The following is a 25,832-nucleotide window of genomic DNA, read 5'->3' on the forward strand; positions in this document are numbered from 1 at the left end:
TGAGAAGGTGGGGCTACCTTTCGTCACAACCCGTCTACAGAGAGCTGAAATGTCTGCTTGAAGAGCTTGCACAGAGAGAAAAAAAAATACAGCAGGTTTTAAGAGTGCCGATGCATAACCGGACGATATATCTAGATAACGTGGTCCACGCTCTAGATAAAAAAAATACGACCCTGGAAGTCATGTCCTAAAACAATTTATTTAAAATAATATATTTATTCTTCTTCACCCTATTTCAGAAAAAGTGTAGAAAGCAACATGGTACAGTATGAGAAAGCCCCAAGTTATACGGACAAATCACCTACCAATTTCAGAGGTGCTGGCTGTCTAGACTAGGAAAGTGGTTTGTATAAGAATATTACCAGGTAATTAATACATTTTTAAACAAAGCTTTGTTTACTTAAGTGCAACACAGTTGCTAACGCTCCTTGGCCATGCTCAGTCCTCACGGGGAGCCCGGGTCCAGCTACAGCCAGGATTTTAAGCACTGCTGGCCCAGTTCTTACTTATGCCAATGCAAACGCAGGCTGACGCTGCAGGAGAGCCCTGCCTTCGCAGGAAAGCCCCATCACGCTGCTCTGACGTGGCCTTTGCAGGGACAAGAGTCAGGCCCTGCTCTCAGATACCCGTGCAAGTTGGACTGTAACCGGCTGAACCCCTGCAGAAGGATTTGTGTCCCCACTGAATCCTGCGCGGCCGTGTGCCCGCGTGTTTGGGTGCCCCTCTATCTGCTCTCCCGCAGCAGGCTGCGCCCGCTCCTCACCAGCCTCCCCGCTTATCTGCCGGCCTCCCACCCCTCTGGGGCCACGATAAACAGGTGTCACCTCCCTGCCAAAGTGCTGGCATCCGGCCCGGTTCGGCTCCTTCCTCCTTGTGCGACTGGGGAGCCAGCAAACCTCCCCAAAACTTTTCCCTAGGACCACGTCACGCACACCTTCTGGTCACAGCCCCAGGTGTACCCAGGGCCCCGGTGCTCTTCAAGAGGAGTCAGAGGTCCAGGAAACCCCTGGGGTGGGCAGGCCCCTTGCCTCCGAAAACAGGAGGACAGCACAGGCTTCAGAGGTGTCGACTGCACGGCCTCGTGCTGCCTGCCACCCTCCTCGCCCCTTATCGCTGCCCCCCATCCTCCCGGGCCAGGCCGCACCTCCCTCGTAGCTCCCCTCACGCACAGCGAGTGCCAGGCCCCGCCAGCGGGGGAGAAATTAATAGCAAAATACAAGCAGAGAAAAAAAAAAAAAAAAAGCAGAGCACCTTGCCGAATAAACGAGTTCAAGTGAGAACACCGCATTTCATAATTCAGCTCGCGAGTACATAGCATGTTTTGATCAAGCAAGCAATTAATTCCATTCGTTACCGCAAGTGTGTTAGAAGAACCAATCTTCACAAGGCATTTATCAGTACAAATCCCCAGAAAGGCATTTTTCTATCAGTGAAATCTCACAAAGGCATTTTGTATCGGTAGAAATCTTTAAATAGCCTTTATTTTTAACCAGTACTAGTGAACAGATAAAGAAAATTGTGCCAATAAGCAAAGTCCAGGCAGGACACGCACGGCGTTACCAACAAGACACCAGCGCTGTTAACTCCTGACCTGCCTCGAATCCTCCGCAGAGCAGTGTTGCAAGCATGCAAACGTGCAAGGGGACAGCCCAGAGAAAGCAGGCGGGCTCTGCATGGCAAGACAGGTTCTCCCATACCCCGCAGCGAGGCACGGCATCAGGGGTACTGCTCTGGCAAAACCACTGTCAACGTGGCAATGGTCTTCTCCTCCAGCTCCAGTGAAAGGCAGCTCCTTTGCTCCTCATCACACGGATGGGGCAGAGCACTAACACAACCACTTGTGTTTAAATCCCAACCCCTGGCAGAGCCCTGAAGTGGCTGTCCTGCAGCCCCATCACCTCCAACCCCACGCTGCACCCCAGCCAAACTGCTGCTGCACTAAGCATGATGTCCTGCCCAGCTATTTATATTTTATTGCCACAGAGGCAACCCGTTGCACCATGCGGCACCCCCAGACTGGTGTTACAAAAGGCAAGGAAGGAAAGGGTGAAGTAGGATGTAACACCTCTGGAGTCTCCCAAGACAGGAATGAGGACTTGGGGGATGGGGAAGTGAGGGATGGGATTTTTAACAAAATACTGGCACTTTGGAAATTGGGCGAGTGATCTCTGCTTATCACTCTCCTCATGTTAAAGGTTTTAGGCCAATGACCTGTGACGACTTTTGCCCAGTGTATTGCCAGATACTGTAGATAATATAGCTGATGAAGGCAGTAAGACGTAACCTGCTGCTGTTGGAGACTGTGCTCCATTCCAGCGGTGGCTGGCTCTCGACAGCTGCAGGAACCCAGTTCTGAGGCTCTCGTGGCCTGTCAGACCTGCAGCAGTATGCATACTTGGGTTTTGGCACGCTGAGAAGCAGAGCTCTTTCTCCAGCTGCCTCAATCAGAGAAGAAAGGGCTGTACCTACCGCTAGAGAAAACCACTTGGAAACACGCTGGCTTGCTTGGAAAGCTAAGCCAACGTCAAATAAATGTCACAGGTAAGGAGTTGGCGACTGTCAGTGCTGCAATGGTATCCCATCACGCACAACTGGAGCGCAAGAAAGCTGGCACAGCCACGCAAAGAAGCACGATATACCCCATCCTGGCTTTGTCTGAAGCAAGTTAGAACAAAACATCTCACTCCGAAGGAAAATCCCCTTCTGTAGACAAGCCACTTTTTAATAATAAGTGCTAAATGGACTATTCAAGCAGGTAATTAATGTTAATTAACATATGTCAGGCCATAAATTGGCTAAATACACCTCATTTTCCAAGCTTAGTGTGTGGCAATGCTCAGGAAATTGTAATAAAGAGGAACAGTCCAAGTTTGTAGAAGTAGAAACAAAGAGCAAATAAAAGGTTAAACTTAATCTTCACTTAACTCCTGATGTGCTGAGCCAGCACTACTGAAAACTGAATGACAGTGCACATGACTTGAACATTTTATTTTTTTGCTACCGAACCACTGCACGTATTGTCAGCCCCCAGAAAAGCCACATCAAAAAACCCGCAGCTCCCTTGGCGCCGCGTTATCGGCGGGCCTGGTGCTCGCTGCGGGCCCCCCGGGACACGCCGTGGCTGTGGCCCCTTTCCCATGTGAATTTGGGAATGGGAGCTTTCGGCTGCACCAGGAACATCAGATGTTCAGAGCTCACCCTCCTCCAGAGAGATCCTGCCTTGAGATGCGGAGGGCCGTACACCTTTAAAAGTAATCTATAGCTGCCATTTTACAACCCTGCCCTTGGGCACTTTTTCCGTGACAGAGATAGTAGGAAAGCTTTTACAGAAGTGGGAGAGAAACAAGAACATGTGAAGATTTTAGTCTGAGTAGCAACTTGCATTCAGGAGCATTTTTGGTTTCTCCCCTGGCAAGCTGCCGCTGCACGACGAACCACTGTAATTGCACTGCAGGCAAGAAGCAATCTTCACAACGGATTTTCCATACTTCACACCAACAAGTTGGCTGCCAAAACCTTGCAGGGCACATTTAGGAGGCTGCCACCTAGAGAAATGATCTGGCTGCTTACCGTGAGATGTCCCTCATCCCCAAGATGGTCCCTTCACCCCCTCTGAACTAAGTGCACCCACTGTGATTTTGGGGGCGATTTCATGCTTATTGCACATTCTCCCTGCCCACCCCTCCAAGCCCCTGGCTGCCACGGTGAGGTTGCTGGGGCCAGCCCTCTGCAAAGGGCTCCTCCTGGCTCAGGATGTCCACTTGGCCCACGGCAGCACAAAGAGCCTTCATAAAATGGCCAGGCTGATCCTCACCACTCACCTTTTTAACTGTGCCAGCATGTGCCTGGCCCTCCTTCATCTCCCGTATTACAGCAAAGTGTTGCAGAAGCACCAAAACAACCTGAATGCAAAATGGCCTCGTGCAAGAGACTCCGCTGGCTGTACGTGGACAAAGGCAAGCAGAGGCAGGACGTCCCGGGGCAGGTGTGCTGGCCACCTCTCTTCACCAGTTTGATCATCTCCATCTTACTGCATGACCCCGGAGTCTGTGCCTGGGGCCCAGAAACCTACTGCACAAATATGGGGAAGGCTGGATCTTTTCCCGAAAAAACACTGTCAACAGCGTTTGCTCATGCCAGGACAATACAGCTGATATAAAGCCCACTAGTGTGATTTTATTTTTACTAGCATTAACCACGTCCTTTCAAACACACAGGTAAGTGCAGGAGCCAACTCTCACGCTTCGTATTTTAAATATGCTCAAACACTGACAACAATAATCTGTCACAGACAATGCCAATGCTGCATGATTGTTACAGGTAGCCGTTTGTTTTTAAAGAACTGAGGAGCACTGATCCCAGTACTTACCAAGCAAGTCTACCTGACGGTGATGTTATCCTGCAGCATTCACTGGAGTTTTCCTATTCTAAGTTTATTGGAGCCTCTGACTCTTTACAGCTGATGACGTTCACCAAGGCGATGTGTTTATATCTGCATTTAGCAAGCCCTTAAGTAGACGTGCTCCTTGCTGTCGCACCGAGGAGGAAACAACGTCAGTGACACTCAAGAGCTACCCAATACCTGTCTCTCCTCTAATAGCTGTTACCTGCCCGCATGAGCAAGGGAAAAGTGTGCAGTCTTTGATGTATGTTACCGATACAAAATAATGATGTGTGCTAGTATCTACACATGGCTTCTACTGCAAAGTTTAAAAAGTCATTTCTTACTTTGACACTAAACTATATTCCTGTTTGATGCAAGAAGCTGTTACCTAGCAGTTTTGAATTTGGGGCTGGAATTGTGCATCTCTCTATTTTGCTCAGCACAAACTTCACTTACAAATGTTACAGAGCATTTTGTGAAATTATAGCCTAGTAAGGCTTTGATCAGGTAAGATGCTTAAGCTGTAAATTTAAGCACACAAGTAATCCCAGTGAAGTCCCAAGGAACTATTCACGTGCTTAAACCCGTGCTTGCCCCACTAGATCAAAACTTAAAATAAACAGACTACAGTTTGTAACCTAAGCCTTTCTGCATGGGCAAACAAGGCAGCTCAAAATTAGGAAAAAAAAGTAAAAATATAATAGAAGGTTGGAAAAAAATACTCAAGTTAGCAGTTAACTGGGAAACAAGGTCTTAAAAAGAAAGCAATGGAGAAAAATGAAGCTGATGCAAATTCCAGTTTTACACTGCTGCTCCTGATAAAGAAGCTATTTGCTGTTCTGAGGAAGAAGAAATAAGAAGAACAGAGAGTGGTGTTGCTTCCTTCCCACATCCCTTGCGAAAAGATGATAAAAAAACGTCCCACACATCTTGCATATTAGCATGTGGCTAACAGATTTAGGCATCTGTCTACATGGCTGGCAAATTTCTCAAGTCTTTTCAAGTCTGAATAATCAGAGAAAAGACTCGTGCATTTGCCACGCTGAATAAACTGCAAGACTTCAGTACATGCAGGTCAATAAAGCAAGGTAATGAACGTCTGTGTACAAAGTTTCCAAAAATTTACGCTCCAAAGCAAATATCCCAGCAGTTAGTATTTATCTTTCTCCAGGAAGACAAATGCAATAGGTGTAAAACAAACAGGCTTCTGGTATAAAAACAAAACTAAGCAAATCAGCTGTATTTAAATTTGGGAGTTACTGATATCTGCGTATGAGGGACCAGATTCACAGTCTTGCGATACTGCTCAACCAAGAGGAAAACAGTCCCCCTAGTGTACTCTTCATGCAGAAAAGGCTGTGTTTCACAAGACAGTGCTGCAAGAGATTACAAAATAGCATTATAGGAAAAGGTATGGAAGTACTTCAACATGCTCTAGTGACACCAGGCACCTCTACTATATACACGGATAGAAGGCTGTTTCGGTTTTCTATTTCAAAATATTTAGTAAATTGCTGCATCCTAAGTATTTGGGGGAAAAAAATGTTTCAAGTCATCACACTAGTTCTGCAACTGCAGGACGTGTGTAGGAAAACAGACACGTGTATGTGGGAACACAGGGAAATCTACCCATCGAGGAACACCGTGGAAGTAACTGCAATACCTGGCCTTGCAGTGGAGCCAGCTCACTCACAAACCTTTCCCCCCCAGCTCCGGTGATAGCAGATTTAAACGCTGCCTTCCCACAACTATTCCAGACAGTAAGCAGATATCGAAGCATGCATCTAAATCCTTCCCCATGATTCGAAAGCACGCAGGATCGCACTGAGCTGGGCTGAAGGTGGCATGCAACAGCGTGTGAAGCACGCCGGCTCGAGGGGGACGCACTGCAGACTGCTGCCCCTCTGTGCTGGCGTAGCTGACATCCCACCGGGGACAAAGCAAGGAGGTTGCTGGCGTGTGCATGGGGCAAACCTTATCTGAATTAGCGGAAACGTAATATATGCCTTCCTAACCACATCTGAAATATTCACTTCTGCTTTAATGCCCTAGGCGAAAAAAAAAAAAAAAGAAAAAAAAAGTGTAGCCGAACGATAGTTGTAACTTTAATTTATGGCTCTTACGATAATTGTTTTGAGGAGTGTAATCCTGGCTATGCTTACGGATTATGGTCTTCAGCACATCTCACTGGAAACAGCATTAATATTTCACATATAATAACACATAAGATAACAAAACAAGTTATGTTCTTATCTTTGTTTAAAATGACAATTTTCCCTCCCAGGGCTAGAGGAGAATATTGCTAAATGTACTTACAGCCTTCAAAGATGAACTTAGTTGTGTAAAAATATTCTAAATTAAGATAAAAGCCTCCTGATGCAGAAGTATTTTCTGTTCATTTAAAATCTCAGGGTAACTAGCAATCTGAAAAAAGTCTGATGTGAAAAGCTGACATTAGTTCCTGAAGAGTTGTATTCATTACCTGTGAGGGAAACAGAGATGATAATAACATATAATGTGTTTTAGCATCGGGAGACTAAGATGGAGTCTCTATTTAAGAGTGTTGCCTCTGCAGAAACTCATTTACTTTCCAGGCGACTGAAGCATTTCTCTCCTGAATGTACACGCATGGATTGAAAGAAACTCTAGCCCCGCTAGGAACTGCATTTTGCAGCTCTGGAAGCCTAGCAAATGATTAGCTCCTGACCTCTCCTTTGCTCCTTTCAGTATGCCCCTACCACCCACACACAAACGCACGCTCCCTGAACGCGACCCAATGTCTTACCCTAACTTTCAAAGGCAGCTCACAGTCATTAAAAGAGGAAGAATTTTCTGCCACCAACGTGCCTGCATATTCTGCAAAAGGTCATCTTAGAGGCTTGCGAGGAACTTCTGAACTAAATTATATCAGAGAAATCTCAAGGGATCCAAGTTTTTAACATTTTAATTAGCTCCAAGTACCAGTTAATGCTGCTCAGAAAAGGAATCAATATCAAATTAACAGTATAAATCGTCAGAAAAAAAAATTGTGACTGTATTAAGCATACTAATCAATGTAAAGCACTTGGCGTTATGGCCCGGATCCTGCTTCTGCTGAAGCAAGTGGGAGTTTTGCCACCCTATTCAGCCAAAACGGTACCAGCCCGATCACCTGGTGAGCCACCTTTCAAGGCAGGTATCCAGAGTTTACTGAAAATACAAAGTTCCAGATAAAAAAGCGGGATTTGTCACAGCAGCTGACAGCTAAAGCCCCTGCCTCTCTCTGCACATGATGCCATACTCAGGAAGGCCAGGGCTGCCGTGCTGAGATTTAACCCTTTGTCACGCTCCGTGTTGCATTCGTAAAGTCACTTCAAAGCCCTACACCTAGTACGGCAGCAAAAGCTGCGAAACCGATCCCTGTCTTTTCAGAGCCGTGCCTCGAATCAGCTGTGCCACCGATGTAAACTTTGGGCTCGTATTTTCCCAAGCCTGCGACGAGTACACCAGCAGAATGCTTCCTCTACAGGGCTCCGTTTGGAAGGTAAAAACCGTACAGCTGCAAAATTCAGTTCCTGACAGCAGGTCCTACTCAGAAACCGAGACGCGAGACAGAGCTGCTAGCACGACAACAGCCGGAGACGTTTCATCCCTGCAATACCTCTGACCGATTCGCCGCACAGAAGTTATCCCCTGCTCCGAAGACTGAGAGATCCAAAGGGTAAAGCTGATTTCCCTGTAAAACCAACAAACTTCCCCACAAATTTGCCTTTGATCACCCCCCCAAATCTCCCTGTCGGATGCCACGAACATCATCCCTCGGGTTGATCCCACCGGGATCTCCCTCCCCAGCCAGGCGCCGCGTCCAGCAGCACCCTCCTGGCTGCGTGTACCTGACATTTCGGCACCGGGGACGCCGAGGGACGGCCCCAGGGAGCGGGGAAGGAAGGAGCAGGTCCGGGACGCGCTCGCAGCGTGCCTCGCACGCCGCACCAGCCGCTGCTAGGCCTCGGGCTGTGCGCAGGAGAGCGAAGCCCCAGCTGCACGCCGCGTGCGCTGGGTAAACAACCCACAGACCCGGGCTCGATCGGCTTCTTTTCGGCTCGCTTGTTGAAACGGCAGCGATCCGGGGTGCTGACGCTGGGAGGAAGAGCCCGGAGAGCAGCAGCTGGTCGGGCGAGGGTGCCCTCGCCGACACCGTCAGCGCAGGGGACGCCAACCCAACGCGCGGGTGGCCGCACGGCCACCAACTCCACGGCTCGGCCAACGTCCCAAAGGAACGCCAAGCCCCGGGTTTCCCTCTGCTGCCTGTGGGGCACGTGTGGCAGATCGCCGGGTTTGTTGTGGTGCTGTTTTTTTTTTTTTCCCTTGAAGAAAACAGGAGCTGTTCTGGATCTCAGCTTTGAGACTAGGGCTGGTGCTGCGTAAAAGCAACTCTGCTCATTTCAATCACGAGCTATAAGGTGCGTGTAACTTCAAAACAAAAAGCCTTTGAGAACAATTTCTTTAGCCTTTTTTAAAGCTTTTTTTTTAGACTTTTTGGGGCACTTTTTATCCTTTTCCCTCCCTGCTCGTCCCCACCTGCACCAGACCAGCCTGCTCCGCTCCAGCATCTCCCCTCGCTCCACCACCTGCACAGGGCAACAGCAAAGCGCCCCAAGACCCCCACGCCCCACTTCTATCCCCCCCAACCCTATTTTAAGCGAAACCTCGGGCAGGCTGCCGCAGCCCGCCCGTGGCAGGCGACGGGGCGGCGCTCCCCGTGTGTGTCCCCCCACACCACACCACCACCGCCGCCCCCCCGACCCCCTCCTCACCTTCCAGCCGGCCGAGCTGTTGCTGTCGCCCTTGTCCTTGAAGTAGGGCACGCAGCGGACCATCCAGTCGTAGATCTGCGACAGGGTGAGCCGCTTCTCCGGGGAGCTCTCGATGGCGCGGGTGATGAGGTCGGCGTACGAGAGGTTGCCCCACGCGTTGCGCCGCGACGAGCACTTCCTCGGCGCCGCCGCGGGGCCGCCGCCGCCGCCGCCGAGCCCCCCGCCGCCCGCAGCCGCCGCCGCTCCTCCCGCTCCCCCCGGCGACAGGCTCGGCCCCTCCGGGCCGCCCCCGGGCAGCGGGGCCAGGAGCCGAGCCGCCTCCTCCGGGACGGCGGCCGCCGCCGCCGCTTCGCCGCCCGCCGGGGCCGCGCCGCCGACGGCCATGGCCGAGCCGCCCCCCTCGTCGTCGTCGTCCTCCTCCTCGGGGATCATGGAGGCGGCGTCGGCGGGCGGCTCGCCCGGGGGCTTGGCGGGGCTGGCCTGCAGCTCGGGCCTCTGCAGGGGCCAGGTGCAGGAGCGGGGGCGGCTCTGCGGCTCGAACTCGGGGTCCAGCTCCACGGCCAGCGGCGAGAGCGGGGCGGGGGGCGACGCCTCTGCCATCTTGGCCTCCCCCCGGGCCGGCTGCGGCGGCGACGGGGCGGGCGGCCGCCGACCCCGCTCCTCCTCCTCCTCCGCCGCCGCCGCCGCCGCCTCCTCGGTGCCGACGGGCGCCTAGCGGGCGGGCATGCCGCTCCCCGAGCCGCCCGAGCCCCGCTCCCCGCGGGCGATGCGCACGGAGGAGGGGAGGAGGAGGAGGAGGAGAAGGGGGAGCCGGGGGGGAGGGCGAAAAGAAGAAGAAGGAGGAAGCGAGGAAAACAAATCGGACGGAGAGCGGCCAGGGGGTCCGCCGCGCTGCCTCGGGTTGTTTCACTCCATGCGGGGGCACGCGGCGCTCAGCCGGGAGAGAGAGGACCCCCCCCGGTCCCGGAGCCTCCGGTCCTTCGGGGTACAGCCGAGACTTTTTTTTTTTTTTTTTTCCCCCTTCTTCGGAGCGCCCTAAAGGGAGCCCAAGTCTTTGCGGCCGTCCAGGTGCATGCTAGCGTGAGCCCGTCACTTCGCAGTGCCCCCCGAGACCCCCCAGAATCTCGCGGCGGGCGGGCGAAGGCCACCCCGGGGCCGGTCGGTTTCAGGAAAAAATCAGATCAAAAATAAAATCCTTCTTCTCGCAGGGTGACGGCGACCACAAGAGGAGCAAATCAAATCACCGGTCTTCCAACAGGTCCAGAAGCTTTAAGCCCTCCCTAGGGCTGCCAAAGAGAATGGGTTTTGTTCCAGCATCAACACCACATTCATAACCTCCTTGCTCCTGCTGCTGCCATCTTGACAGTTTTCCCCCCTTCGCTCAAGTCATTTCCCAAGCCCGGGCACAGGAGGCAGCGGGAGAGAGCCGCACCGGGAGGGGATGCAGGCGGCGGGGGGGGGGGGGGGTGTCCGCGGCCACCTCCGCGCCAGCAGCAGCAGCGATCCCAATTGCCGGGGAGGCAAAAGCAGCGCTGCCGCACGGTTCCTGCTCCTCCTGCTCCTGCGCCTTGGGCTCCTCGGAGCCTTCCCTTTAAAGGCGAAGGAGGCGAAAGCGGCGGAGCCTCCGCGAGCGAGCGGCGAGAGCCGAGCGATCCGGCGGCGCGCAACCGGGCTGCCGCAGCCCTCCCGAGCGGCGGCAGCGGCAGGCTGTCACCCGGCTGGCCGCCGGCTCCTTGCACATCCCTCCTCCTAACAACCGCGGGCAGCAACACAAAGTTATAGGCGCACGCAGGGAGCCGCAACCTAACCGCACGGCGCGGCGTGGCCCGCCCACGGGCGGTGTTGCGCAGGGGCCGCCCCGACGGGGCGGGACGCGGGGGGACCGGGGACGGGGATGGGGTGGGACGGGGTGGGGTCGGGGCGGCCGCTTGGACGGCCGGTGCTGTCCCCCCAGCTCCTCCTCTAGTCGCTGAGGGAATGTGGGGGGAGTTTGGGGGGATTTGGAGGCCGGCCCGAGAGGCTGGGTGCTGGGTCGGTGGGCTGTGGGAGGTGCTAAGGTGTGCGAAGCGCGCCGTAATGCTTTGAGAAACCCCTCATTCCTCACTTCATGTGTTTTTTAATTGACGCAAATCCATACCTTGGGTTTTCTTGTCATGTTCAACCCATCTTCAGCACCTCACTTCACCTTAAAGCCAGCTCTGGCTGTCGCAGCTGCGCTGCTTCCCCTCCAAATTGTTCTCACTGGACATAAATTTGTGTACGAGTTACAGTGGCAAGCTTTATTTCTGGAGTCCGATTTATCCTGCCGCTTTTCACAACTTCTGTTCAGCCCGTGGGTGATAAGGGAGCGCACCCAGACGCGCGCCCACGTGAGCGCAGTCCCGCTGCCCTGAGCACACGCTGTTGCAGAAAGCCCGCCGAAGCAGCTCGCTTGACGACGCAGCTAATTACGGGTTGGGAAAAGGGCTGACCCACAAAGCCGAAGAATATAGAGCTATTAATACGGATGTAGTTATAAATACAGTACATAGCGACGTGTACGTATCAGTTCTTGCCTGGTCTTGGGTCAGCCTCATCATGGACTAGATTCAGGGCAAAAACAGGGTCGACTCGGGCACCAGACAAAAAGTACGTGTGCTTCTGAAGCATTTCTCGGTAGAACTACTATTTTCTAGACAAATTATTCCTGATTTATCTGGCATCACAGATGAGCGATGAGGTTTGAAAACCGTTCGGTTCGATCAGAAAGCAGTAAGGCCCTGATCCTGGATGCCTTACACGTCCTGCTAAGTAAGGGCAACAGCCCTCAGGCTCCAGTTAGGTTTGGAATTCAAGTGGCACTTGTTAGGAGTAGTTCAGCGTGATTTTATTACCAGGGACAGCGTTTCAGCATGCATACAATTAATCCTCAGTTGTCTAAATATAGCAGGAGACACTGAATTAATCAGAATAAATGCAGGTTCGGGTCATGGAAATAATTTTCACTGCAACTCCATTTTGGGTCACAACATCGCGTGCCCTGCTGTGGCTTTCGTTGCGACACGGCCCCTTTTGGGAATGCGAGGCAGCTCAGTCTCTCAGAAGGACACCACCAGCTACCGTGCGGCCGGGATGCTGGCGTTGTGTGCGTTATTTAGCAGCTGCTAGGGGAGGAGAACCGCGGTAGCACTGAAGAGTCACGAACCAAGAGGGTGTGTGACGGAAAGGTGCTTGGTCAAAGACCTCGTCCATGAGGAGGCCCTGCTCGTGACAGCAAAGCCAGAGCAGGCCAGCTGCCAAGCTGTGACTGACACCGAAGCCCTTCCCAAAACCTGCCGGTGCTCGGGGCTGTGTGTGGCCAGTGCAAAAACCTCCCCGCGGAGCGTTTCCTCAGGTCCCGAGGTTCTGGGGAATTGCAGCGCTCTGACCTTGGGCTGGATTACAAGCTGAAAATCTAGTCCTAAATGATATTATCATCTTCATTTATTTATTTAATTGGCATTGCATTACTGTACAGGCATTGCCATTAGGGCTCATTGTACTAGGTGAAGGCCCTGCACGTGGTCAGAAATGCTCCACTCCCAGACAGAATTGCAGCCTAAGTAAGGCAGGCCAGGGCGGGAGAAAGGAAATAAGTAGTAACCCTATTAAAGAGATGATGGACTGAGGCACTGAGCAATTACATGACTCTGCTGAGGTCATACAGGAAGCCCGTGTCAGAACTGAGAAATAAAAGCAGATCTCCTGAGTGCCAGCCCCGGCCCTTTACTGCAGGATTACCTTTCCTCTTCAAAATCCACTGGTGTTTCAGTCATACAGCATTAATCGCGCAAGTTACTGTACCGGTTCTCCATACCTCCACGCAGCATTTGTGTGCACATTATAGTGCCATTTAGAGGCAGAATTAAAACCACGGCTTAATTGTTCCTATACATTTGGCTTACCAGATGTGTGCAAGCAAATGGAAGGACAGAGGAACCCGTTGTTACCACTGTTCTATGACTGGGACCACTGCAATAAGTATAAAAACTGATCAAAATTGAATCTAAAACCTGCACGATTTCCAGTCTCTTCCTTTAAGTACTTCAATGCCCCAAGGGTGGGATTTTCAGAAAGTCTCAGTTTATGGGAGTTTTATCACTGACTTCAACAGGAATAAAGTTAGGCCAGCCCCGAGGCCATCTGAAAGCCTCACTCACTTACTGTGCCTACTTAGAGTGTTTCAGCGCAGTGCCTTCCTCTGCACCTCCTTTTATACACTTGAGTAGGGACAGCAGATATCAGGAACGTGTATCCAGCATGGTGGATTAGGCAGCCACCTTCTTACAGAGAGGGTTGTGTGGCAATCGCTTTCTTGGATAGAAAATGGAGTTCAGTGACTTCTATGCAACCATCCCTTTTCCTTGAATCACAGGAATAATTCACTGATAAAAGAGAGAAAGAAAGAGAGAGAGAGAGAGAAAGAAAAGAAAGAAAAGAAAGAAAGAAAAGGAAGGAAGGAAGGAAGGAAGGAAGGAAGGAAGGAAGGAAAAAGAAAAAGAGAAAGAGAGAAAGAAAGAAAGAAAGAAAGAAAGAAAGAAAGAAAGAAAGAAAGAAAGAAAGAAAGAAAGAAAGAAAGAAAGAAAGAAAGAAAGAAAATAAAGGAAAAAAAAACTTTAATATTTTATGAATATTAAATGCTCATACACCAAGGGATGATCTAATTCAGAGGACCTACATAACAATGTATGTGTTGGCAAGCTGTTCTACACCTGTTTAAGTTATGTATTCCTGTATTCCTTTAAAAGCTGTTCTCCATGCCATAGGTACTGCCTGGTATGGATCCAGTGGGGTCACAGCTCCTTTGCAGCTGAGTCATTCCCGTGTGTTATCCAGGTCACACATGGACCATTCAAGACCCTTGAGATGAGGGGCCTATGGCATACTGCCTAGGAGAAAGTAGCAGTCATATGACAACCCTCTGGGTGGCAATCCTTATAAGTGATTTTTCTTTGTTGAGATTAACTCTTTTAAGCTTTTATGTTCGACTACAGAAGGCTATTGTCAGCTCAGTTTTCCTTCCGAGTCTTCCATTTTGTTGATTCAGAAAGTCAGCTTTTCATCAGATGTTTGTGCACCAGTTTCTAGCAGTAACCCAGATCTGATCACTCCTTCCTTCTGCCATAACCTACATTCTCGCTGGGCTGGTAGCTGGAGAAGCGCAGGTCACGTTTCTGGCTTTACCTCTTTATACAAACATGCTATTTTAGAAGCATAGGTGTACAGTTGGAGGCACAGCTAAAGTTGCCTTGGGGAGGGGGGGGCAGACCTGGAACTTTTCCTCATCCTTATCATCATCCATTGTAAAGCGTAACTGCTGTTCAATAAGACAATGTTATATTGCAGTTACCTTTAACAACGGCTGCATTGTCCGCATGGACTTCACACAACCAAGTATATAACAGGTTCTTTTGTAAGCCACCTGGAGCCAGGTCTCCAAAGGCTTCATGCCCACTGCAATAACTGTGCCTACCCCTCCCATCGGCAACCTCTGACTACTTTTTGTTCTTCCCACAGTTCCCTACTAAACACAGGCTGGGCAAAGGGCAGCAGGTTTTGTGCCTGATTCGGAGCAACCTGAGCACTGATTAGAAAATGTCATCTAGGAGCCAGCCAACTTCATACTTTGAGACTTTAGCCTTTCTGCCCAATTTGGCTAAAACTGGCTATTGGTCTTCAAAGTTATTAAGGAAAGATTGGCTAACTGGCAGATAGACACAGAGCAAGGGTCCAAATGGTGCCATGGAGACACGAGGGGTTTGCCAAAGACAGCTACAGAGTTCCGACTATAAAATTTTCCTCAAAGGGATGAACTGCAATTTAGAGATCAATTGAGGTTGGATTGCAGCCTACGAACTGGCTGACCAAACACTGTAGCAGAGGGGAGGGGAAGGAAGAGAAATGCGGTAGCAGAAGGAAACAGTGACATTACTGCTCTTTCCCCACGTGATCTTGATAATTTGGGGAGCACAACCTAAAGCTGCTTCAGCTCTGAGTACAACTAAACTTGAGGGCACACCGCTGAGGAATTCTTGACCTGTTTCTCCATGTGTGAAGTGCAGTGGATGTAGTTGTCCACATTAAAAAACAAGATGACCTTTCTGGAATAAACTAGGTTTACAACTGAACCTTCAAAACCAACCAAAAAAAAAACAAAACCTGGAAGTGGGAAAATTCAACCCTGTAGCTTCAAATTGTTATTGAAGAGGCTTCCCATCTGCTGGAGCTGCATTGCCAGGGCCCACCAAAATGCCATGCCTTACAGGACAAGACTCCCAGCTTCTCGTGGACGGAGGAGGGTTTCTAACAGCATTTAATTCGCCTAGTAACAGCCACACGTAACCACGCACAGCTGCACTGCCAGCTCTCTCAGCCTTTATTTATGAGTCCCACAATACTGGTGTTTTCCTGAAATCCCCCTTCCTAAAGTCCTGTTAAGGACACGGACCTCGGCTTCCATCTTAACCAGCAGCCAAGTTTCTGACGCTCCGTGGACGTGGCCCAAGTACACTTCCAGGGCCAGGAAAGTAAGGAAAAAAAAAAAAAAAGATTGCCTTGTAAAAAACCTTTTAAATCTGATTTTTATTTAAGTTTGCACAGTAACTTTTGAATGCTTGGGAGTAGATGCAGTAATTGGGCTCGCGTTATGGTGAAATGAACCAAACCAGTAAGACCCAGTGAGAAACGCTTTATTATTATTTTGTGGCATTCAGCTCAGGTGGCATCAGAGGATTTAATCTCGGCAACAGCAGTTTCTGGCAGCGACTCGGGGGGACGTTTAACCGCCCCCCCCCCCCCCCCAGCCCAACCCCTCAGTCACGGCAGCCCGGGCCCGCCGGGCTAGGCCGCGGCCGTTAACGCCCGCTCCCGCCCCCGGCCCCGCCCCCTCGCGGAGGCCCCGCCCCCTCCCCGCAGCCCCCGCCCCCTGGCCGCGGCCCCGCCCGCACCAAGCTAGGCTGCGGCGTGCAAACAGATGATGTCATGCTCTGGAGCCGCGCGTGACCGCCGGGGCCCGCCCTCGCCGCCTATTGGCCGGCGCTCGACGCCCGTCAGGGCAGCGGCGCCTCCCATTGGCCGGCGCCTCCGCCCCGCCGCCGCCCCCTGGAAAATAATAAACAATCGAGTAATCGGGTGGGGGGGGGTGCGCGCGGCGGCGGGGCTGCCTCAGGGCTTACCCGCCTCGGCCCGGTGACCGTTAAACGGGCGGCGGGGACCGCTGCCCCTCAGGGGGCTGCCCTTGCCCGGTGCCCCGTTGCCTGAGCGGCCCTAAGTGACCGCCCTCGCAGTCATGGTGCTGCACGAGTCCCATGTCTAATACACGGCCCCGAGTAACTGCCATCATGGTCGTGGTGCTGCCCGAGTCCCTCCTAACCGGCCCTAAGTGGCTGCCATCGCGGTGCTGCTGCCCTCGCTGCCAGCCCATGGCAGGCTTGGGCCGAGTTGGCCAGGTGTTGGTTGAGGAGGTTGTGGGATGCCCGATTTCCTCCTGTCTGAGGTGACTGGAGGAAGTCTGAGTGCCCAGCTCCTCTCACTGCACATCTCCATCTGTCAGAGCATAGAGCTGGAGTTGTAGGTGCTGGTCCTTATCACAGAATAATTTGTGTTGAAAGGGACCTTAAAGCCCACCCAGTTCCAACCCCCTGCCATGGGCAGGGACACCTCCCACCAGCCCAGGTTGCCCAAAGCCCCATCCAGCCTGGCCTTGAACACCTCCAGGGATGGGGCATCCACAGCTTCTCTGGGCAACCCGTAAAGTCCTTCTCACAAGCCTTTTGCTCTCTGACAAACGTTCGACGTGAGGCACACAGGCAGATGGGGACAAGGGGACTGAACGCCAGGGCTGCGCCCTCCCTCCCTTCCCCATGGCAATGTTATTACTGCTAGGTCATGTCCTCTCCATGATTGCGCCCATGAGTCCTGCGTCCCCACCCTCTCCCCCAGGCAGCGGTACGAGTTCAGCAGGCTGGTTGGAAATGGAGCACGTGTTCGGCCAGCCTGAGGTGCTCTTCAGGAAGCTCAGGGAGATCCATCTGAGCCCCACCAGGCAGAAGGGGGAGAAGATGACCCCAAATCTCCTGTCAGAGGGGGGCGGGGAGGAAAGGAAGCCCCCCTGGGGAGCTGAGAAAGGGTTCAAAGGGGCTGGTGAAGTGCTAAGCAAAAGCAGCCGTCATCTCGGCACGTGGTGGGGAAGTCGATGATAAGCACTTGCAGCTGGTCCTCTCCCTGCCAGCCAGAGGAACCGGGCGGCTGCTGACTCAGGAGCTGCCTCCAGCCGGGGGGTGGGGATGGGGTGACATTTTCTGAGTGTCCCTGCTGTGCTGTGGCGAGCGGCGGGCACCTCCTGCCTGCCACCCCCTTTGGGAACAGCGGTGGCAGCAGGGCTGCATCGGGGGGCTGGAGCCTGCTGGTATGCGCTGGGTGTGCTCAGAGGAGGCCGTGGGGCTCGTCTTGCACGGGGACGTGTCCGAGCGCCCAATTCCTGAGCTGGGTCGAGGGGGAGGAGAGGTGCGGAGCTGCCCAGCGTGGGGCGGTTCTGGGTATGCCCAAAGCAGAATGTCCTGCATCTTCACAGGCGGGCAGACTAAAAATAGGAGCCTCCAGGATCAGGCAGCAGGAGCGGGAGTGTTTGGGGCGGTAGTTCTGGACTTGAATGCCTCAGCTCAGCCCAGGACCTGCTCTGGGTATGAAAGGACTTGCATTCCTCGTGGCTTATGTGAATGTCACTTAAGCGCACTTGGGGCATGCAATTACAGCTAACTGCCCTGCAAACTCCTCCTGGAATCTGAAAAATTGAATTCCCTCGTCCGTATGCACCCTGCCCTGCGAAATCATTTCCTTCAGCCTAGCACACCACTGTGCAAGAGATGCGTGGCTTAAGCCATTCACCACTGTTTACCTCTGGAGAACCAACGACGCTAAAAGTGAAACCTGATTTTTATTTTTATTTTTATTTTTTTTCGTGTGGCATTTGTGTGAGCACATGTAATTGATTACACGCTGAGAAATGATCTGCTGAAGAGCCTGCTGTTTCTAAACGCAGGAGCTGCTCTTCATAATAGGCCTATTTAGCTTAAAATGTATCAAGGTAGAGCTATTGTAAGCCTTGTTTTAACGAAATGGATTTTTTTTTCCTTGGAAATAACATGGAAAATTGGGGAGGAACTATAGGTCTGACAGATGTTCAAGTACAAGAAGCTCGAAGAGGAACACAGGCTATTCAGTTTGCTCACAGAGGCTTTGTGACCTGCGTCTTTGCAGCAGCGATGACACAAGCTTTTTTGAAAAAAAAAAAAAAAGGAAGAAATTAACCACCATGGCTAATTGTATCCTTGCTAGCCAGCTAACCAAGGGCACAATTTGACTGTGAAAATTGTTGGTGCACCCAAATCTCTCAGCTGGGGGAAAATATCTGAAGTGAGAGTGTTCCCATATCAATGGGTCAAAAGAGCTATTTAAAAATCTTCCTAATTGGAAAATTAAACACTATTGCTTTAAAACAGCGGTGAGCTGCTTTGAAAAATTAAGACCATATGGAATCATTTATTACTTTTCAATATGTATTCACTCTCTGGTGCAATTTTATGTACCCGCTAATGCATAAAGTCTTTTGGAGCAGGAATAAAGCACTACAAAGCGTGATTTAGTGCTATAGGGTCACCAAATCTGTTTCACATTACTGGATGTTTCAATCTGCTGAAAAGAAGGGGATGCCCCTGAAACAATGAAACAATGACGGGGAGGGGGGGGAGCGCCCATAAATCTGAACCGCTTTGGAAATATAGTGCGTATATCAACAAAAACTTTTAAAGAATTCACTGGGGATTTGGCCATGTAAGTGATACATTTATTAAATAAATTATACTAAGTAACAGGAAAGTTAAAGCAAAGTCATATTAAATCGTACAATACTTGGTTGCAGTTTAAGATGTCTTAATGAATCATGTTGTCAAACAGTACAGGCCCACATAAGCATGTGACTGCAAGAGAAAATAAGAGCAAGTAATCCAGGAGCACACAAAAGTACTTTTGTTTACAATTCTGCAGTAACTGGAAGTGCCTATTCTTGCGCTTATTCACAAACACCTCTGGCTCCTTCTTCCAGAAATCATAGCCAAACGTTTTTGTTCTGACTCCATTAGCAGGGGACTTTTTGCCTCAGTTCTTTTCGTGTGACTGCTGCAGCCCTTCCCTTGACGTTTGGTCTTTCAGTCCTACAGCCTTACGGACCTTCTTCTTGCGAAGGGCTGGGATGGGTCTGGTGCCTGAGCCACTTGCTTGTTGCTGAATGACAAGCTGCAGGGCAGTCCTTGCTTTCAGGGCCTGAACATTTTTCTTTCACCAGTTCTGCAGGGACCAAGACCAAGAGGTTAAGCCTGGCGAGTTGACCATGCACTTTGTGCCAGCCATCACAGAGCTCTGTGGGCATGGCAGGCAATCTTCATGCCTGTATCATGGAGCTGGGAGCAGTATAACTGTCCGGCTAGACATAACTTAACAGAAAATAAATCTTTCATCTTGTGCTGTTGTGCTTTCTTTAAAATATCATCTGTAGTCTTTTGGTGAGTGGGAGCTCCAGTTTTGTTTTGCATGGCTTACAGATATGGACAAAACATTTTCACATGAAAGTGAATGTCACAAAGTACTGAAAAAGAGCCAGATCCCTTCTTGGAGGCATAGGCAACCTAAAAAAAGAGTTTGGAGTAACTTTAATACCTCAATCAAACTGTGGTGTCACTATATATTTGTAATTTATAACCAGTACAGTATCTGACTGGTTCTTCTATTAAGTTTAAACTCTTACGTTTTTAGAAGAGTTAAATTGATTAAGCAAGTAAATTAATCTGCAACTTTCCCATGGCACTGAACGTTTTTTACCACTGTTGTGCCTTCCATCATTCTTTAAACTTTTGATAATTGATAGTGGTCATTTCAAATAAGTTCAAGTTTTTATGTTTTAAATAAATAGAGTATGCATTCTTCTTCTGGATCGACACCATGACCCCTCCGGCCTGCTCAAATTATAGCATCAAAATTCCTCAGGCAAAATGAAGCCAGTTGAATGAATACACAATTAGGATTAAGACAAATACCAGAAGTAATTACAGTCCGTGATTAACTTTTATCCAGATTCTATATCGTAGCTGTTGGGCAATCTTAAATAAAATCCTCTTTAAAGTCCTTTCAATCTTTCCTGAGAATAGTTGTCAGTTTAGGTATATGTTCCTGTTTTGTAGGACTGGTAGCACTGTTACTTGCCCGTAGATGGCACTAGCATAACACTGTTGAAGAAGCCCCCAGCCTATGAAATGAGGCGGTGGTGGCAATGAATATTAACTTGGAGAACGGAAAGAAAAAATATCTTATAAAAAAATAAGATTTTTTTTTTTAACGCGGCATTGATGATGGGAACTGTTCTACTTGTGGGAATGGGACTTGGGACTCATCACGTGAGAAGAGATCCCAGAGTGATGAGGCAGCATATTTCCCATGCCTGATGTCAGGATTTGTTCTGTGAAACTGACCTTTAAAACAGCCTGAAAATGAGGAACATGGCACCAGAGAGCAGAGCAGGAAGCATGAAATGATGTAAGATAAGTTTCTTCTGCTTATGAAGTACTTCTTTTTTAAGCTCCAGGTTTGTGATTCAGCATTTTCTGCCACTGACATAACGTGAGGGAGAAAACTCTGTCCAAGAAGATAAAGTGTCTATTGTTCGAGTCAAAACCCATATTACAAAATGTTAGCAATCAAGTATTTTTGTCCCCTTCTACTCAAACGTGGAGGGGATTATCTTTTCCCCAAGACACTTTTCCCCCAGCTTCCTGATCTGAGGACTCTGGAAATAAATGTAGAAAAAGTGGTATTTAGGCACAGCCCGGGTACCTCAGCTGTTCGGCCTACTGAACGTTGTCTCCTCTGTCAGCAGATAATGGATGTGAAATGCCACGGGCTTTGCTGGAGTTAGGTGTCGGGGCTGCTGCTGTTTCAGCTCCGACAAGCAACCTTTTGAGTTTAATGACAGCAGGGCATGCTGGCTCTGTGAAAACGTCGGGGTACCGGTGCTGAGTGGATATTTAATGCAGGAGAGCTAACTTGGGGATGTCCCAGGGACAGGGACAGGGACAGGGATGTCCCAGGCCCAGAGAGGCTGCTAGGCCTGGCGTGCCCTCTGGGTTCAGTCTCCACTGCACGATGGTGCAAGACCTCAGACATAAGCCTGAGCTTATGCAAAAAGTGCCATTACTGTCAATGGCAGTTTTGTAAGAGAAAGAGCTGCAGGAGGCAGCACTGCCTTCACAGCCTTCTGCTGCTGGGGCAGCGGTGCGCTGTTGCAAAATGCAACAAATGGTCCCCGTGGTCTGTACCCACAAAGCAGCTCTCATCTCCTTTAAACATAAGGCTTTTCCATCAACTTCTTCCTCAGTCTTTGCCGTCTCTTCCTGTGTCTTTTCTCTTGCTGAGACGCATGGGGCTGTGCTGAGAAGCCCCATACACCTGCTGGAGGCTCTGCTGCAGTGGACATCCTCCCTTCCTGAGACCATCCCTGAGTGAGGAAAAGGATGCAAAAGCCTGGACGCAGCCACTGATGCTGTGAAAGGTAAGAGGGTTTAATAGCATGGACACGGCTGCTCTGTGCCAGTTCACTTGCCTATGGATGTTTATGGACGTGGTCTTGGTGTTCCTCAGGTGACGTGCTCAGAGAGGCACCCTACATAGCAACAGCATCATTTTCCCATATTAAATCACATCGCAGCGAGTGAGCAGGAAAACAGCCTTACCATACTTTCTCTGTACCTGCTGAGATGGCAGCGTCAGTGGCGGTGACTGATGGCTGCTTTTCAGCTGCTCCAAGTGCCAGCCAGAAGGAAGCTCACCTGCATCTGCACAAGACTTTGAATAGTTTTAAGAGTCCTAGGGGAGAAGCAATTGGGTATGAACACACACTGTATTAGCCAGACCAGCACTGGGATGGCTTGCATGTTTTAAACTGATAGTGAAAAATTGGTGGTGGAGCATTAGAGCCACACAAAATGATTCAGAGCCTGAAGAAAATGCTTTGCAATTGGAGACTTGCAGCACTCACTCTCTCGAGCTTATCAAAAAAAGACTGAGCAGAGAATTGATTACAATGGCTAAGGAACTTCATTGGGAGGAAAATGTCAGGTACTGAAAGGCTCTTTAATCTGGTAAATTATGGGAATGTGTAACAGGAAGCTGAAACTGGATAAATTAATATGAAAACCTGAGCACAAATTTATTAGGATGAAGGTGATTAATCACTGTAACAAGCTGTCAGGGCAGTTGGCACATCTTACAGGTATGCCCAAGCCAAGATGGGCTTGTTTCTGATGGATGGGCTCTAACTGCATCTAAAAGCACGAAGGATGCTGTAGGCAAGCCTAAGTCAAGGTAAGCAGGTGAGGTTTGAAGGGCTGTGATATACAAGGTGTCTGACTAACAGTTCCCAGAGGATCTACAGAGATCTAATGGTTCCCATCTGTCCTTAACCGCTAAGAGACTGAGAAAAATAGCACTTAGCAGAAAGCAGAAGGGAAGGATTGAAATGACAGCCCCGTCGCTGGCACGCTGATGTGCCCTGTGTCTAAGAGGACTGTATCTTTTGCCTGCTCAGGGCTTTATTACTGTATTCTCAACACCAATTTCAACACCAGTTTTTCTCCAGTCCACAAGCCCGCTGTACTTACTGGTGTCAGAGACTTTCATCTTACTAGAGTGTGAGTAAAAAGCTGTGATGCCCAGCTGCTCGTACGATAGTTTGGATGAGTAGTTTCCTTTTTGTTTGTTATTTCATCTTCTCAAACTTCATGCTCACCTGTCCTCCATGCCTCCTAGTTTTCTCAGTACTCATTTCTTTGATATTTTCTTTACCACCAGGCTCCATGTACCGTATAACACTGACAGTCTTGGTGCAGGAGATCTTGGAGGCTTTTTTACTCATTCTGGGACCATTTGTTTCTCACAGCTTGACAAAGTGAATTCTCTCTTCCACAGATTTCACGTGGAGGTTTTTTGCTTAGATAAGAGCTTGTCAGGAGAATTTTGATAAAGTTTCTTTTATTCAGAAGTTCAAATTTGTAGATACTCTAGCTCTTGACATGCTAAGGTGTCTTTGCAAAATAATTTCTCCTGCAACCTGTATCTAGAAAAGTGTCCTAATCCCATTTGAAAAACAAGACTTCTCTCCTGGAAAACCAGTTGTTGGAAATCAAGAATTTCTCATTTTCTGTTGCCTTTTCCAGGGTCCCAGTGCTCTCACACATTCTCCCCATCTGCTTGGGATGATGTAAGAATTTGCTGTTCTCTTGAGCTCTAATTAGAGTCTACCTCCAGAGGGTACAAAGTGAGAGCTGAAACAAGGCAAACGGAGGGATGGAGAGAGATCCAGTTATTGTCAATACCCATGAGCTGTTAACCTGGTACGCGGAGTCTACATTTGAAACACGGGAATTTAGAAGTAGATCAGGGATTTGAACTAAGACCTCCAAACACTGAGACTCCTGAGCTTATTTCTATGTTGAAAAAGATCTTTTTAAGAGTAAGAAACACTTTTAAATTCTTTTTTTTTTCTTCTTTGAGGAAATGCAAGTAGGTTTCCATGCAGCTGTTAAAAAGTCAGAGTCCCACATGCCTCAGGAAAGCAGGAGTATCTACATGAGCAAAGAGCTCCAACCCAGGAGGGTACAGAGGACACAAGAAGGATCACGCTGTGGGTAGAGAGATGACAGCGGCTCAGTCGGGGTACCACGTGAAGCCTTGCAATGGCTGATCTTATCTGCAAAGACTGCAGCTGAAAAGAGACCAAGGCAGGAGCTGATCCAGAATATTCCCAAACTTTAGGGAACATTCAGTTGTAGTATCAAATGTGTTAGGCTGAACTGAACCCATGAATATAATAACACTTCTTCAAAACTGAGGGGAGATGATACAGTTTTTGACTTGGCTTTGTTGCTTGGCTCCACTTGCTCAGTCACTAGCCAGATGAAGGTCATTCTCAGTGTCAGGAAAATATCCACCTTTGCTCTCTGGCTCAGCTTCAGCTTACTGTCCCACCCCACCCCCCCATACTTTCCGTGGCTCATCTGCTTTTATTTGCATATTCTGCTGCTCCATGTGGGTAAAATAAGTAGCTAGCCCTTTTACTCTCCTTTCTTTCGGCTCGCTGATGGCAGGATTCAGTCATATGCATAGTAATGTGTAGCTGGAAGATGGTAGCTTTGCCCAGCTGGCTGAGATCTCACCTCTAAGCCAGTGCTCAAAAAGTACTACCTATTCTGAGTGCCGTGGGAAGCTCTCCAGGGCCCAGAATGAGAGAAGTAATCAATTCTTGCAGGAATGTTTCTGCGATGCCGTGGAATCCAGCCAAGAGACATGATGAAAGTGAAAACTGTTTTCTAGGACATCCAGTTTCATTTAATTTTGTCGTGCCCATAGAACTTTTCAGCAAACGTCTGTATCCCTCTGTGTGTTGATTGTGTCCTGTGTGCTTTTGTGATTCGGTTACCCTGGCAATCCAGATAATTTTCCAGAAAAGTGAGTTCCACCAAAGTTCATTGACTTGTTACTTTAATCGTCTGCTTGCTCCTTTAATAGACTTTAGCATCCATTGATTGCAAGTTCTTTCAGGAGGTTGGATCCTTATGAGAAGAGATGTGCTGAGAGGGTTATGCCCTGGCATGTTTGATGGGAGCTGATTTTTTTTTTTCCCTTGTTTCTTCTTCACTCTATCTGGACTGATCTTTTTGTTTGCCTGTTCCTTGAAACACTGGGGCAGTTTTTCTGCATAATACCAGACTTCTGTTCCATCAGGTTCTCCACAGGAGTGAAGTTTTCCAGTATAAATATCTCTTTGTGCGCCATCCTTCAAAGTGTTTGTGCAATAGTTTGACTAGGCGAGCCACAGAGGACCGATGCATGCATGTTCATCTATGTTATTTTCCACTGAAATTTAGCATTTTTAGAGCTTGAGGACTAAGAGATAGTCGTCAAGATATATTCAGATATCCGTCTCTCTGAATGCCACGAGGGGTGCTTGCACAGTACGTGGGGAGAGTTACATGCCTCAAAAGAGCAAAACCTGACTGCGCAAGGAGCTGCTTGAACCAGCCAGCTGAGGCTATGAGCCTGGAAAAGGAAGTCACGCAGGGAAGCCCCCACAAAGAGCTTCCACCACAACAACCAACCAAACAACAAACAGCAAAACAACGAGAACACATGAAATGTTGAACAGAGGTTGAGCCATCTCCTTTCCTGCCTTCTTCACACTTGTTGTGGGGCGGGCACAGCCTGCTCGTTCTCCTCCGGGCACAGGCAGTGGACAGGATTGCTGCAGGCTGAACCACGTGCAGGAGGAGGAGTGGAGGGACTGTGGTGATGAAGGGGTGGCAGAACAGGACTGGTGAGCTTCCCGAAGCTCTTACCACAGCAAGCCCAAGGAAGGTCCATCTCTTTTTCTAGAGGCATAGTCATGGGTTTCTCTTTGAGGAGTCCACTGTAAGACAAATCCTATGAGCACTCCAAATCTCAGAGCAGCAGTTTTGGGCTTGTTCAGAAGCCAGACTTCTCTAGCTGAAGGGCCACAGGCTCGTACTATTGGGAAGAAATGAGGTCATGTC

The 25,832-nt window shown here is 49.6% G+C and overlaps 1 protein-coding gene across 1 annotated transcript in view; it reads right to left on the reverse strand.

Annotated features, from left to right (window-relative positions):
* FOXO3 (forkhead box O3) overlaps positions 1 to 10,980 on the reverse strand; it is a 91,397-nt gene extending 80,417 nt beyond the window's left edge. The window contains exon 1 of the mRNA XM_048079166.2: positions 9,181 to 10,980. Coding sequence (XP_047935123.2) covers positions 9,181 to 9,780 — 600 coding nt within the window. The 5' untranslated portion in view covers positions 9,781 to 10,980. The remainder of the gene's footprint in view (positions 1 to 9,180) is intronic.
* Between the last annotated feature and the right edge of the window lie 14,852 nt (positions 10,981 to 25,832).

This window comes from Anser cygnoides, chromosome 3 (genome assembly GCF_040182565.1).
Source record: "Anser cygnoides isolate HZ-2024a breed goose chromosome 3, Taihu_goose_T2T_genome, whole genome shotgun sequence".
Classification (NCBI taxonomy): Eukaryota; Metazoa; Chordata; class Aves; order Anseriformes; family Anatidae; genus Anser; species Anser cygnoides.